Source organism: Heteronotia binoei, chromosome 7, assembly GCF_032191835.1.
Source record: "Heteronotia binoei isolate CCM8104 ecotype False Entrance Well chromosome 7, APGP_CSIRO_Hbin_v1, whole genome shotgun sequence".
Lineage (NCBI taxonomy): Eukaryota > Metazoa > Chordata > Lepidosauria > Squamata > Gekkonidae > Heteronotia > Heteronotia binoei.
This window is the reverse complement of record NC_083229.1, coordinates 66,180,854-66,195,901: the sequence shown is the minus strand read 5'-3', so window position 1 is coordinate 66,195,901 and position 15,048 is coordinate 66,180,854. Positions and strand designations below refer to the sequence as shown.

The 15,048-nt window shown below is 43.4% G+C and overlaps 1 protein-coding gene across 1 annotated transcript in view; it reads left to right on the top strand.

The window, feature by feature from the left end:
* Positions 1–14,466, top strand: part of XKR4 (XK related 4) — a 264,972-nt gene extending 250,506 nt beyond the window's left edge. The window contains exon 3 of the mRNA XM_060243789.1: positions 13,075–14,466. Coding sequence (XP_060099772.1) covers positions 13,075–14,021 — 947 coding nt within the window. The 3' untranslated portion in view covers positions 14,022–14,466. The remainder of the gene's footprint in view (positions 1–13,074) is intronic.
* The last annotated feature ends 582 nt before the right edge of the window (positions 14,467–15,048 follow it).

The following is a 15,048-nucleotide window of genomic DNA, read 5'->3' as shown; positions in this document are numbered from 1 at the left end:
TAAGAGTGGAGATATCTGCCTGGTGGTTCAGATTTTACACTTCTTATTTCTATTATTAAGACTAAATTTGGCTAAGTGTCTTTTCTTTCCTAAAAAGGGTCTGCAAAAGTTTTCCTTGCCAATATCTAGTGAAAGTTGCTAGGACAAAAGTTACTTGCAAAAGAGAAAACTTTGACTCTTTGCAAAGATGTTGGCAATTTACTTCTCTTAAGGAGACTGGATTTGCTTTGTATCAGAGACAAGATTTTCTTTTTGATTATGAGAGGAGAAAATTCAAGCTCTGGGTGTTTCCTTATTTGCATGTGAAAAAGGTGATACCTGGAGTTTTCCATCAACTTAGTCACATAGTTAAGATTTTCAAATGACCAAATTTCTTCTTCCCTGGCTAGTTATGGATCTGATTTATAAAAGAAGACGGGTCTCTTTCTCTAAAGGCACCTGGTTGCTTGTGCTTTAAGAGGAGAGACTTGAGGTGAAAATTTTCTTTCCTTCTTAATGTCTCAGGGCACTGCATTCTAAAAAAAATAATTATTATTATTCCTTTTGCCTTTTCTGGTTCTGTTAAAGATTTCAGATTGAGTAAGGAGAAGAGGATTAGCATTCCTTCCCTAATGGGGGAAGGGCAGGAGGACTACATATTTGCAATCTTTAACTTTCCTAGGCCAGGCTCCAATTTGAGGCTGATCTTAGGCACTCTCTGTACATGCTCAGAGGCCTTTCCTTGAGCCTGAAATTTATAGAACTGAAGCAGTAAATATTTAACAAAACTAGTTTAATCTCTCTTTCTCAGAGGTATTGGTTCTGGCATTTTAAAAGTGAAAATAAGGGTACAACTCTTTGAATCTCTCAATCATGGCAATAAATTGTATGTTTAATTTGCATCCTGGCTGCATTTTAAAATAGGTGAACCTAAGTTCTTCATGCACCAACTGAATTTTAGTGCTGTGATAGCTGGATAGCTGGCTACGCCACGAGAGTCTGGGAGGCATAAAAATAACATAATGAGTACATTTCTTTGCCTAGCCTAACTGAGACTAGAGCCTATTATGCTGAACAGCCTCCTGACATGATTCCATTCGAGGAAACCCTTGGATTCCATCTGGACATTTGGACTCTGTATGATAATATCTAGCTCTCTGAATTTATACCCAGTTAACTAGTTATATTGACCGACGTTATTTTGTATGGCTATGGTTTTAGTATCACTAAAACCAATACTTTCATGCCTATTTTGTAAAATAAACTTTAAGTTTATTTGTGTGGTTATTTGCTTTCATGGCCATCCGAGCCAAACTTACCCACTAGCCTTTGGAAGTGCCTACTACCAATTTATGAAAACTGACTTGGGGAACCCCTTGGTGCAGTGGTGTGGCTTGGTTTTCTCTAGAGCAGGGGTGGCCAATGGTAGCTCTCCAGATGTTTTTTACGTACAACTCCCAACAGCCCCAGCCATTGGCCATGCTGGCTAGGGCTGATGGGATTTGTAGGCAAAAAACATCTGGAGAGCTACCATTGGCCACCTCTGCTCTAGAGTATTTCTAATAGGCAGAGACTTGACTGGGGCCTCTGTACTAAAGGATTTATCCAGTCTGGTGGCAACCTACCTTCCTGGTGTTTCTGGGAGAAATGCCAGACTTTGGACCTGTGTTGGACTATCAGTTGGCAAGTCTGCTGACCCACCTCAGCCAGACAGGTAGCAGACTTTGTCACACTAACAGAGACCTGATCTTTTGGGCAAGGCCACATTCTCTGCATTTAGTTTTATTTCCTGAATGGTGTTGCCATATCCAGACATGACAGATTGCTAGAGATCTAGAATGGAAATCTAAAGACAGATGAGATCCCAAGGGAACCAGGCTCTGAGCTCTCACTCACACCAAACTTCCATTACCCTGCAGAGAAAACTGAGTCTGCAGCTTGGAACTTTGTGCTGTGATTCCAGGAGATCTCCAGGCCTCATCCTTGAGAACTGGCCTCATCTAATTTTAGTCCAAATCATTGCTTTTCTGTTTCTTTATTCTGTTAAGGGGAGAGAGGTCTTTGTTACCTTACAAAGCCAGGTTTCTCTATTCTAAGAGATATTCAAATGTAAAAGTTAGATTTTTCTTGAAGGGGAGGTTTAGGGACAAAGGAGCCTTGCCTGCCCATGTGGAACTACCATTTTCTGACATTCCCCAGAATTCTGGCTTTTAAGTTCCCCATGGCACCAGACGTTTAGACAAGACACTTCTAGGAAAAACAGAAAACAGGAGCTGCCAGTAAGGGGTCTGGCAGCCAGGGAGCCCTGGGGGTTTTCACTCCCTCTCTCTCATGACCAAGTGAGGTTGCCCTACTGGGAATTACACAAGAGAAAATCCCTCACTTAGAGGCTTCGTCTCCTCTCCTTCACACACACCACAGAAATCCTTCCAGATCCTAGCTTCTGTGCTTCAGCTCCAAATACACAGTACTTAAGGGGTGATCAGACTCTTCTTCTCTCCTAAGGAGAGTGTGACGGAAAGCAATGGGTTAACCATAAACTGAAGACGCACAGGGCCTGCGTCAGGTGACCTGAGGGTGGGGGCAAAGTGCTCGGAGCTCTCAGGGAGGGAAAGGAGTTGAAGGAGAGAAGCTGCTGAGGCAGGAGGTCAGTCAAGTTGATGTCTGACAGAGTGGAGGCCTGTCAGAGAAGTCTGTCAGTGTTGGAGCCTGACAGAGACTGAGAGGATCAGTTCAAGCCTGCCAGAGAGGCTGAGAGGACAGCTGATCCTGTGAAGGAGCTTGAGGCGGAGACGGGGAAGTCTTCCAGACACTGCAAGCTCGACAAAACCAGCCAAGAGGGCTGTGTGTGTGTGAGTCAGTTAAGACCTGAACGGTCACAGACACCTAGGGACTACTCTGAAGATCTAGAGAGGTGGATGAGGGAGTGGATGTGGGTCTGAGACACCAAGAAGGGCTGAGAGAGAGACTCCAGTCGAGGGGTGAGACTAGACACATCAATCCCAAGAGGCCAGACCTTGGCTAGAGGTGGAGAGTGAGTTAAAGGGAAACTGTGAACTGTGTAATTGTGAAAGACTCAAGAAAGTAAAAGTGAATGTAAAGCCTGAAACAACTGAACAACGTATTAGCCCATGTAAATATCTCCCATATCCCCAAGTTAAGAACTTTGTGTTATAATAAATCTGTGGTTTATGTTAAAGTTCTCAAGAGCCTATATTTTGTGGGAAGAACAAACAAAGCTGCTGTGGTCCCATCAATTAAACAAGTAAAATACCCCGAAGAGACTGAAATAAAGAGATCCGGTGAGGCCGTGAGGCAGGCGCTGTTATAGAGAGGTAATCAGAATTCCCAGACAGTTCATACTCACAATCCTGAAGATCTTCCAATTCCCTGCACATGTCAGTTCAACCAGGCGTGGGATCTTGGTTGGCAAACCAGACACCTTCTCCCACCGGGACAGAGAGAGCCGGACTCAATAAAAAATGTGACCATGGTGCCTAGTCCAGTCTTCCCGCCACGAGGGTGGAAGGCAGATGGCTATACAACTAGACAAGGGGAAGGAAATATCCTAACCCCGTTCATTTCCCATTGGCCAATGCACCAAAATGAAGCAGAGAAATAACGAGGTCCGCACACATTACTGGTATGAAACAAGGTTTACTTTTGGTACCAAGAGCAGAACTTAGTCGGCCATGGGCCCCCAAAATGACTTAGTTAAAATCATTCTACATACAGACCGTTTTATTCACACAGACACCCAACAGCACAGGCACACAGGCTTATCTGATTCAATATTCCCCACTAGGGATGTGCATTCGGTTCGGCCGAGCCGTATATACAGCCGAATCACCACTGATTCGGCTGTATTCGGAATCAGCTGTAGCCGATTCCCATTGCCGCCTATTATGCGGCAGCCAAATACGGCTCGCCGTATGCTTCCGAATAGCTATTCGGAAGTATACAGCTGTCAAAGCAAAAGGCGGGAATGGCTTCTGCAGCCTCAAAGGAGCTGCTTTCCCGCCTTTAGGGGCCTCTTCCCGCCTCTTCCATAGCCTCCCTGGGATTAGGGAGGGGGGGAGGGGGAAGAGGAGCCCCAGCAGCCAATCCAAAGCATGCATTTGCAAAATGCATTGCAAATGCATGCTTTGCAGGGCTTTTGTGTAGCTGATGGCCCAGCCATCAGCTACATTGTTGTTATTTTGATCTCTTGCTTAAGGAGTCTTCCTGCTGGACTCCTCCATTGCTGTGTTGGTGTGTGGCTTGGTGTGTGTGAGAGAGATTGTGCTGCTGCTGGTGGCTGGCCCTTGGCTTCAGCCTGCTGCTGCCTGCTGCTCTCTCACTCAGCCTTACTTCCCTGGACTCAGAGAAGACAAGGTAAGACAGTTTTGGGGTTCTTGTTTTAGTTTTTGTTGGTAAAAGGACTAGAGTCGCTTTACTTGTCCAGATTTGGGTGGGTGAGTACTGGGTGGGTAGGGTAGCCTATTTGGGGTTGGGGTTAGGTTCTGCTGGGGGTGGGGGCCTGGGGTGGGGTGGGGGTTTGCTAATTTGCCCATATCTTAATTTAGTGAGAGGACTTTTAAAAGTGCAGTGTCCTTTTACTTCTCCTGATTTGGGTGGCTTGGATTTCTTGGGGTTAGGGTGAAGGGGTTTTTTTTTGGGGGGGGAAGTTCCTGTATTGTTAAAAGTTGAGTTTTTTACTGTTTCAGTGTTTGATTTGTTGCTGCTGTGTTGTGTTGCTGCTGTGTTACTTTTCTCTTCAGGTTATTGGGGGGGGGGGTGTTGTTGACTGATTTGGACTGAGCTTTCTTGTTGGTGAAAAGGCCACTTTTTTAACACTTGGCCTTTTGTGATTCTGCTAGTTTTGTTTTGGTTTTTTTAAATTACCTCTGGTTGGTGTGGGGGTTGGCGAGGGTGTGTGTGGGCTGGGTCACTTTCTTGTTTTTATAGAGTACATTGTGTGTTCTGTGGCAGGGAAGCTGGCACCTGGGTGAGAGACCCAGAACCAGCAGGTTTGTTGTGGTTGGCCAGCTCTCCCCGTGTTGTTTGGGGCAGGGCTGGAGAGCTGGCATCTGGGTTTGCTGCAGCCAGGTCTGCAGAGCAGACCTTGAGCAGATTGTGTTTTGTGTGGCAGTGACGTTGGCAACTGGGTTTATATTGCTTCCAGGCCTGCAGGGTTCATAGAGTAGATAGAGGGATGTAGTGCATTTGGGTCCTATAGAGATTCTCTGATGTGGTTAGGTTTGGCTTTGGGTGCCCCAGGAATTGGACCCCTTGGTCCAATTTTTTTTGGCCTTGTGGGTTTTGTTTGGGACAGTGCCCTGAAGCTGCACAGCAGTTTGGGGGGCTCTCCTCAAAACCCCCTGCTCCCCAGAGCCACTTTTCCCACGACAATTACAGTGAGGAAGTGGCTAATTGGGCTTTCCCCATCATTGTTAGCAATGGGCCTTTTGGGGAGCCCAAAGACAGGGACCCCCTGGCCCAATCTTTTTGGGACTTGGGGGGGTTGGAGGGGAGAGTCCCCTGCAGGTTCCCTGAAAATTTGGGGGCTCTCCCTCAAACCCCCTCCCCCCCCAGTAGCCTCTAATTATGCCCTATGTTGCCATTGATTTCAATGGCCCATAGGGTATAATGATGGAATAGGGGCACCCTATTTGGGTGCCCCTGGAATGGGATCCCCTGGCCCAATCTTTTTGGGACTTGGGGGGATTGGAGGGGAGAGTCCCCTGCAGGTCCCCTGCAAATTTGGGGGCTCTCCCTCAAACCCCCTCCCCTCCAGGCGGCTGCAATTATACCCTGTTTGCCATTGATTTCAATGGCCCATAGGGTATAATAGGGCCGTATATTCGGAAATAGCCGTGCATTACCGTATATGCGGCTATTCCGAATACAGTATTCAGTAGTATATGGGGAATCTGAATTTTTTTCCCCCGTATACTTCCGAATCCATGTAATTCCAATTTTTTTTGCGCATCCCTATTCCCCACCCCCTTGTAACTCTTTCTAGTACTTTTCCATTCCTCCTGTCTCCATGCTTTATCAGCTCCAGCAAGAAGCTTCTCTGAGGCCCCTTTGTTATTTAATACACATCCAGAGGCCTCAATGTTTTATCTAATATAAAACCTTGAATTCACACCCACTTGGGGCTGTCTGTGCTTCTAACGAAGAGTTGCATCAGACATCCTAGTTCTAAAGGCAGAAGCATGCTTTTAGTCATTATCATAGGGTTATTCATTAATTATTCAGAGGTCCCCTTCAGCAGATTACATACAAAGTTCCCTGTTGGTAATTCTTGTCCACATCTCTTGAGTGGATCCCCCATAGCATTTAATTGCTGATAAATTCACAGATTAAATGAAGTGCATTTTGTGCTTGTGCTGCTTTTGCATCTGTGCAGTCAGCTGCATTCCTCATTCATCAGCACAGTAGACAGCCAATCAGTTGCTATTGTTGACACATACTCAGACCTAATTGGATTCCTGGGGAAATTTCGTATGCCTTTAGGTAAAGGAAAGGGTATATATTATTTAAAATTATAAGAAGTTTGAGCAAAGGATTCTGAGAACTTTTGAAAAGCATTCACATTTGCTTTGTTTAAAATGTCCATATTTTGTTGGGGTGAACTTCTTGTTTTCTCACAAGGTGTATTGCACTTGAAAGTAGTTTTGGAAATGCAAAAAAAAAAGTGGAAAACTTTGAGCTGAGCTGGAGATTTGATCCTTGGAAGCTAAAGCATGGGCTGCAATCTTTGGATCCCGGTTAAAATCTCTTCTGGCCCTCGCTGAAGACAGTCTCTTATCTGTACTACAAAGTGACTCATTTGTTAACCCTTGGTCTGAATTTGTAGATTCTAAACTTCAGACCTTGGGATTGGATAATGCTTTTTGTTGTCTTTGTCTTGTTCCAAAGCTAGATCCCTGATGAAAAAAAGACTGTTTCAGTGGGACTTAAATAGTACTATTACCTGTGCCGTTCGCGTGTGCTCTCCTGCCTTCTTTGGTTTTACATATTTCAAGTCCTATTGTCCCTATGTAGATTTTCTGACCATGCCAGTCTACAGCAGAGCCTTCCTTTTAGCCAGGTTTAATGTGCTCCCTACTGCTGTTCTTAGTGGGTGCTACATGAGAAAGCCCTATTCTGAGAGATTATGTGGTTGTGGATCTGGCGCTATTGAAACTGTAGAACATGTGTTTTTTGTTTGCCAAAGGTATAACTACTTAAGAAAACAGTCTATTGACCCATTGATTTCTGCTATTGATCTGCCTGTAGTAAATAAGCTCTAACTTTTACCTGATGGCTTTGATCTAACCTGTTTCCTGAGTACATCTGCTAGCAATACTGCTTTCCACCTGAACAGTAGCATTTCTGAACAGTATTTTTGCATCCTTGGTTTTGGGTTAGTAATCTGATTGGTCAGTTTTTGGCTGTCCCTGGAAAATATCCAATTACATGTGTTGCCACTGAATGGCATCAGGTTGTAAGAGACAGCTGGCTGCCATGAAAGCAGCAAGCAGCTGCTTGTGGATTCTCAGAAAACTGTTCAGACTCTTCCTTCTCTCTTTGATGGATTGATTCCAAAATGCTGTGTAGGCGGCAGCAGCTTTCTTCTGTAAAGTGGGTGAATTGGCAAACTATTTGTGCTTTTTCACTGTCAAGTCACTTGATAACTCTCAAAGAGGTAAAATAAGGCAACAGGGGAGTATATATCAAGAAATTAAGAAATAAATTAAGAAATTAGGAAGGCTTGCCTCTTCATGGTTGGTATTGGGACACAGGACACCAAAAGAGTGCTTGACCTTGAACTGAAAAGCAAAACATGGTAAGTTAGATAATTTTGTGATCTCCAGTATTGCTTGAGTGCTAGTAATGTTATCCATTTTCAGTATCCTTAAGGCTTGCCTGTATGTTTTTTTCTTTCTGGATCACTGGGTGCACAAGAAACAGGTTTTAAAATTCAAGTGCTGTTGCTGTCTTCTGAGCAGCAGCCCTCCTGTGACACAGTCAGTAGTCTTATTCATGCTTACTTTGGAGCAATCGCAGTTAATCCTGGCTACACATTGGACATAGAAATTGACAAAATTTTTGATTAGGGTTATACTGAACACAGACTAATTAGGGATTATATTGAACACAGACTAACAGACTTTTCAAGAAGATCTGTCCAGGCTTCAGAATTTGCCTAAGATTAAGAAATTGCACAGAAAATATAAAGGTACTTTCACAGGACATATGTAGGGCAGATTTTGTTTAAATGAGTTCGTAAAATATAATCAGCTGTACTTCTTACATTTGCTGCAAATGTTACTCTTTGCTGTACTTCTCCAGAAATGTTGCCATATGAAAAGCCATAGTAGCACCTCAGACTTCTGCACTGCCACCCTAAGAATACTCTCCTGGGACTAAATCCCACTGAATAGACCTCTATAGGATTCTGAATAAACCTCCTTAGGAGTGGTCTTTTAGATGCATGAGAAGACATACATAGCTATGAAAACGCCCTAAGTCAGGGTTCATGCTATTGATGGGTTCCCTTTTCCATCTTGAATTGTATTGGGTTGCCAGTGATGAGCAGCAGCACTAAATAAAAGAAACCCCTTGCTTTCTAATCAAGAATATATTGTTCTCCAGAGCCTCAGTGTAGAATGCACTTTCATAAGGCAAATATATTTCATACTGTGAGAAGCTCTCCCCCACACACACCCCTTCTCAGTTTAAACTATTACGGAAATAAAGGCAACAGACTTAAAAGAAGATAAAACAATAAATTCCCTAGATAATTTCTTGTTGAAGGTTGAGAAGCTTTTCAGAGTTTGTTAATGCAAGCTCTGGGATTGCTCTGGGAAGCTCTTGGTAATGCAAGCTCTAACTTCTTTTTTTAGAGGATTCTGAAATATATCTGAGCTTCCTCATAAGCCAGAGAGCCGTAAAAATTTTCCTTTGGGAGCTACAGCTCCCAATCTCTGGATTTAAGTATTAACAGATGGGGCCAGGGCTTTCTTTGAACAAGAATTCACAGCAATGCAGTTCCGGCTGGCTTGGTATCAGGGTGTGTGGCCTAATATGCACATGAGTTCCTGCTGGGCTTTTTCTACAAACAAAGCCCTGGATGGGGCCATGTTGAGAATTAGATATACTTGATTGTAATGTTTAAGGTACATATCAGCAGGCCTGGCACATGGGAGTAGGCACCAGCTCCCAGCATGGGTTGGGGGGCGGGCACCCCCTTCCCTCTTGTGCTGTCCCCGAGCCCGTCTGCAGCACTTTCTGACCTGACAGTTTTTTCCTGACTTTAAGGGGTTGTGGAAATTTTCCTGACCCCTTAAAGACAAGAAAAAACAGCACTCCTTGTCTGCAGGGCTTACGGAACTCAGCAAGCACTGCGGGGGGTGGGGGGGATGCATGGAGTGCCAGCATGATGACATCACCTCTGGATGACATCAGGCCACCCGCACGCAAAGTGCATGCACAAAAAATGAACTGGGGGTGGGTGCACGTTGGGGTTCTGCCTCAGGTGGCAGAACCCCATGCACCGGACCTGCATACCAGCCCCTTTTTACTGCAGTTCACTGTTGTAACCCTTTCCTCAGTATGGCATATTAAACCAGTTTTGTTGTCTTAGACAGTTTTTTGTCTATACTGGCTGTTTTAATGCCTTACATAGTTTTTTGTTTGCTTCCTTCCCCCCCCCCCCCCACCAGTTCTTCATCCCTACTGCATTGTTCTATCTTTACTTTTGCTATTCAATTCAGTTGAATGCATGTGAATGGGCAGTTGGTGATATTACCTGTTTGCAGGGTGGCATGTTGAGATGAGCACCACTATCACAGTTATGGTCCACTAAAAATACTATGGCATTATAGCCCATTCAGGTCCCTCCCCTCTCTAAACTCTGCCCTCTCCTGGTCCCACCCAACAAAGCTCCTGGAATTTCTTAACTCAGTGTTAGCAACCCTACCTTCCAGCCTTATATATGTAGTATGGGATCAGATAATTCTTTGAGGACTGAGCAAGACTGTTTTTGGTCAAACATATGAAAGTATTGCAGTTCACACATTTACCACCATTTATAACACACATGGATGCATGTAATTAAAGTAGGGTTGCCAGCTTCCAGATGGCACTTGGAGATGTTCCACTATTATAGTTGTCTCCAGATGACTGAGATAGGGCTCTTTGTCCCCTGCTAGGGGTGGGGAAAACCCCACTTTGGTGGACTCTTGCCCATTGCTGGCCAACAGGGGAAATCCCACCCTCAACCAATGTTTTTGGGTGGCTTCCAGTAAAACCGGAAGCACCATCCCCAACATGATATCACCCGCAAGTGACATCACATCAGGGGCAATGGACTGGTTTTGGGGCAAAAAGTCTAGACCTGGGGCCAAATTCACCATGGAGTTTTGTCCAAAACCCAGAACATCAGCCCCCAACACCTCTGACATGATGATGCCACTTCTGGGTAACATTATCACAGCAGGGATGGCACTTCTGGTTTTATTGGAAGTCATGCAATGTCACTTCTGGTCACCCAGAAGTGCCTCAGGAGCCCTCTGCTTGGCAACCCTAGATTGAGATCAGTTCCCCAGTGTCTACAGTTATTTCCCAGTCCAGAGTAGGCAACCATAAATTAAAGAATTAAGCATTTAGCAGGTATTTTGTCAGTTCATCCATTTTTAGATCAGAGATAATACAAATGAACATATGAACATATGAAGCTGCCTTATACTGAATCAGACCCTGGGTCCATCAAAGTCAGTATTGTCTTCTCAGACTGGCAGCGGCTCTCCAGGGTCTCAAGCTGAGGTTTTTCACACCTATTTGCCTGGACTCTTTTTTGGAGATGCCGGGGATTGAACCTGGGACCTTCTGCTTCCCAAGCAGATGCTCTACCACTGAGCCACCGTCCCTCCCAGAGAATATCTGATTCAAAAGACAATCAGTGAATGCAAAGTAAAGAACTTAACCCTTCCAAGGTAAAAAAAAAAAATCTGTACTAGAAAACTGATACTGGAGTAAAATTATGTTCACATTTAAAGTGCTGCCAGACTCCAGGAAACCTCCTGTTCCTACTGTAGCCAGGAGGACACCCACCCCCAATAATGAATATGCATGTACACTGGCTCCCCCCCCCCACTCCCCCTGAAGCATATCAGGGAGCTAGGAGTGAAAGCAACAGCCCACATCCTTCCCCTGTACTGCAATCCCAAGCCAAGCTGAGGCTCTAGAGTTTTAAACAGATGTCCCAAATGACTTCTTTGAGAGCCAGTTTGGTGTAGTGGTTAAGAAAAGTGGACTCTAATCTGGAGAACCAGGTTTGATTCCCCCACTTCTCCACATACAGCAGCTGGGGGCTTTAGATCAATCACAGTTCTCTCAGAGCTGTTCTCTTCAAGAGCAGTTCTTGAAGAACTCTCTCAGCCACACCTACCTCACAAGGATGTCTGTTGTGGGAAGAGGAAGGGAAGGAGACTCCAAGTGAAGGACAGAGTATAAATTTAATTCCTCCTCCTTCTCCTTCTTCTTGCTGTACTAGCTGCATGGAAATATTTCAGAGTAGCCTGAAACCTGTGCTTTACTGCAGCTTTTAACTACCTTTAAAACAGTTTGTTTGTTTAGGTAGGAAGTGTGTTTTGTTTTTGGAAGATTTATAAACTCAATCACCATACCGACTGTTATGAATAATGCCTACTCTGGTTTAGAACTGACTTCCTTTTTTGGTCTGCACATCCTTGTGAGGTAGGCTAGGCTGAAAGTTTGTGAGTGGTCTGAAATCAGTGTGGGGACCAAAGCAGGAGGGAAGCAACCTCAACAGGGTATAATGACACAGAGTCCGGCCTTCAAATAAATCATTTTCTCCAGGGGAGCTGATTTCTGAGTGATCTCCAGCCTCACCTAGAGAGCGGCAACAATGGTTCCCCAGGAGGAATTGACTTGTTTGCAGGATGGAGTCTATGGCATTGTATCTAAGGTCCCACCCCTCCTCAAACCCCACCCTCTCCAGGCTCCACCCCTCAAATGTGCCAACTCCATGTTGGCATTGGCAATCCTATGTCCTTCCCAGCAGCAGTAGCAGCAGAAGCACTGTTATTACACAGATCCAGGAGTTTGGGCTGGGCATTGATGTGCCAGTCAGAACACCAGTTCAACAGTTTGCAATCTCTGTTAACTGATTTTTACCTAAGAACACAGAGCTCCACAGCTGACCAATCAGAGAGAGGGGTGTGCAAGCAAGCAGGAGCCTTCCGGGCACACAGCACAGCATTACCCCTATGCAAAAACACATTTTACCCCTTTTCACCCACTTAGGTATGGAATTTCTGAAAACCCATTCTTAGTGGGTGCTTACATCATGAAAGGAATGCACTCCCTGAATTTTGGGATTCTAGGTCTCAGGGGTTTGGGCTGGGTGTTGATGAGTCAGTCAGGACACTTGCTTTTATGTATAGATAGATAGGAAGTAAATGCAATTTCAGTTCCATCAGTGTTCAAAGGATAGTGTTAAGGAAGGAAGATATGTCACAAATGAAAAAAAATGCTATCTCAGTCAAGATTAATTAACCTGCAGTGTTCTTCGATGTACCTGCTGTTCTGAGAAATAAAATGGTTTAATTTTTATTTGGTTGAGGTTGAATAAGAAGAGAAATGCAATATAATCTTGTATCTTTTTTATTTGGCACATCATGACATTCTGGATTGTCCATTGGGAGTCAGGGGTGGATGTTAACATTTGTTTTTGCAAGTCATGCATTTTAAAATTCATTTTAATTAATTTAAAACATAAAACTGCTACACAATTGAATGCTGTAATATGGATAACTGTGTCTTGTTCATATATAATTATATCTGTTTACCATCATGGGGTAGGCAGTGCATGAGTGCACTGAAGTTCTTGCAATTTGAAAGGGCAATAGGGAAAATAGCCACAGCTGATAGACTGCTATTAAGCCTGCTACCAGTGATTGTGTTGTCATATTCTAGTTGCATAATAAGGTTAAAAGACAAAGGCTTAATCCTGCTTAATGGAGTCTCATTTATAAAAACTGTACAATGTGTGTATTCTTTACTGACCATATAACTGTTTCTTTTCTTCCTTCCTTCTAGGCCTTACAGCTGCAGCATCTCTTGTGTCTTTGGCATGGGCTTTGGCTTCATACCAAAAAGCTCTTCGTGATTCCCGTGATGACAAGAAACCTATCAGTTACATGGCTGTAATAATCCAGTTTTGCTGGCACTTCTTCACAATTGCAGCCAGAGTGATTACTTTTGCTCTTTTTGCCTCTGTTTTCCAACTGTACTTTGGGATCTTTATTGTCCTCCATTGGTGTATCATGACATTCTGGATTGTCCATTGTGAGACGGAATTCTGCATCACTAAATGGGAAGAGATTGTCTTTGATATGGTTGTTGGGATAATCTATATCTTTAGTTGGTTCAACGTCAAGGAGGGAAGGACACGCTGTAGGCTTTTCATTTACTATTTTGTGATCCTTTTGGAAAATACTGCCTTGAGTGCTCTTTGGTACCTCTACAAGGCTCCTCTGATTTCTGATGCATTTGCCATCCCAGCCCTATGTGTAGTATTCAGCAGCTTTTTAACAGGCATTGTTTTTATGCTGATGTACTATGCCTTCTTTCATCCAAATGGACCAAGGTTTGGGCAGTCACCAAGCTGTGCTTGTGAGGATTCTGTAGCTGCCTTTACACTTCCTCCAGAAGTAGCATCAAGTACATTAAGGTCTATTTCTAATAACAGAAGTGTCACAAGTGATCGGGATCAGAAATTTGCAGAGAGAGATGGGTGCGTGCCTGTGTTTCAGGTGAGACCTACTGCCCCTTCTACTCCTTCATCCAGACCACCAAGGATTGAAGAATCTGTCATTAAAATTGATCTGTTCAGGAACAGGTATCCAGCTTGGGAAAGACATGTATTGGACAGGAGCCTAAGAAAGGCCATTTTAGCTTTTGAATGTTCTCCTACTCCTCCACGGCTACAATATAAAGATGATGCCCTTATACAGGAGCGCTTGGAATATGAGACAACACTATAAACACAATTTTGGAAGAACAACAGCAGTGCTGTGATACAAATCCAAATAAAGTGGTAATAGTATGCCGTGGCAATAACTTGACTGCATTCAGCAACAGAACAGCAAGCTCTACTACTGTCCTTAGGTTGGGTACCATCATGATTATCATTTGATCCACTGTTTGCAGTCTGTCTGCGATATACTTATAAAGCAGCAGTAGTCAATAGCCTCAAAGAATTAGTTATTTTGACTGATAATCCAATGACTTCTAATTACTTTCAAAGTGCAATGCACAGTACTTAAAACAGGAAGGTTTGAATGAGTGACATCAACATGCCAATTTGTGCAATTTTTTTTTAAAAAAAAATAGAGAAATTGAATTATTGATGTTTGCACAGTCATTTAAAAAAGAAGAAACAGTTTGGAGGGGAATTACTTGTCAAATATAGCTTATTTTGTTAAAGGCAATGTTACTGTTATGTGAACTCTTGTTTATACAAAGGAAATTATGAAGTTATAGTCCTCTCATTTTGGTAAATCATCTAGATAAATCACAAAACATTTGCAAAAAATTTTTTGTTAATCCTAATTAAGTTCAAAGTGAGACAGTTATGAGTATTATAATCAAAAGAGCTGTTCATTTTTAAACAAAAGATAATATTGTAAGTACAATTTCAGGGTTTTAAGTGTTTTCTACAGAAATTCTATGCAGATAACCACCCCCTCCTAGCATAAAGCAAGAACTAGAAGCTCTAGCATTGTAAATTAAATGATAATCATGATTAAATTTTCAGTTGCAAAAAAAGAGGACAAAAATAACAAGGCAAGTGTGGGTTCCATATTCTGAACCTTTCAAGGTCTATGTTCTGAATGGTATCAGGAGATGAATAGCCTTGTGATCTATATCTTTTTCAGGACCTGGGGTGCATAGCTCTATGTGTGAATGTATGCAGAAGATGTGACCACAATATGTCATACCCTTCTAGTGCCAAACATTGTGTAATTGCAGGATTGTTGTTGGAGGGACAGAGAATGGGTGATGCAAGTC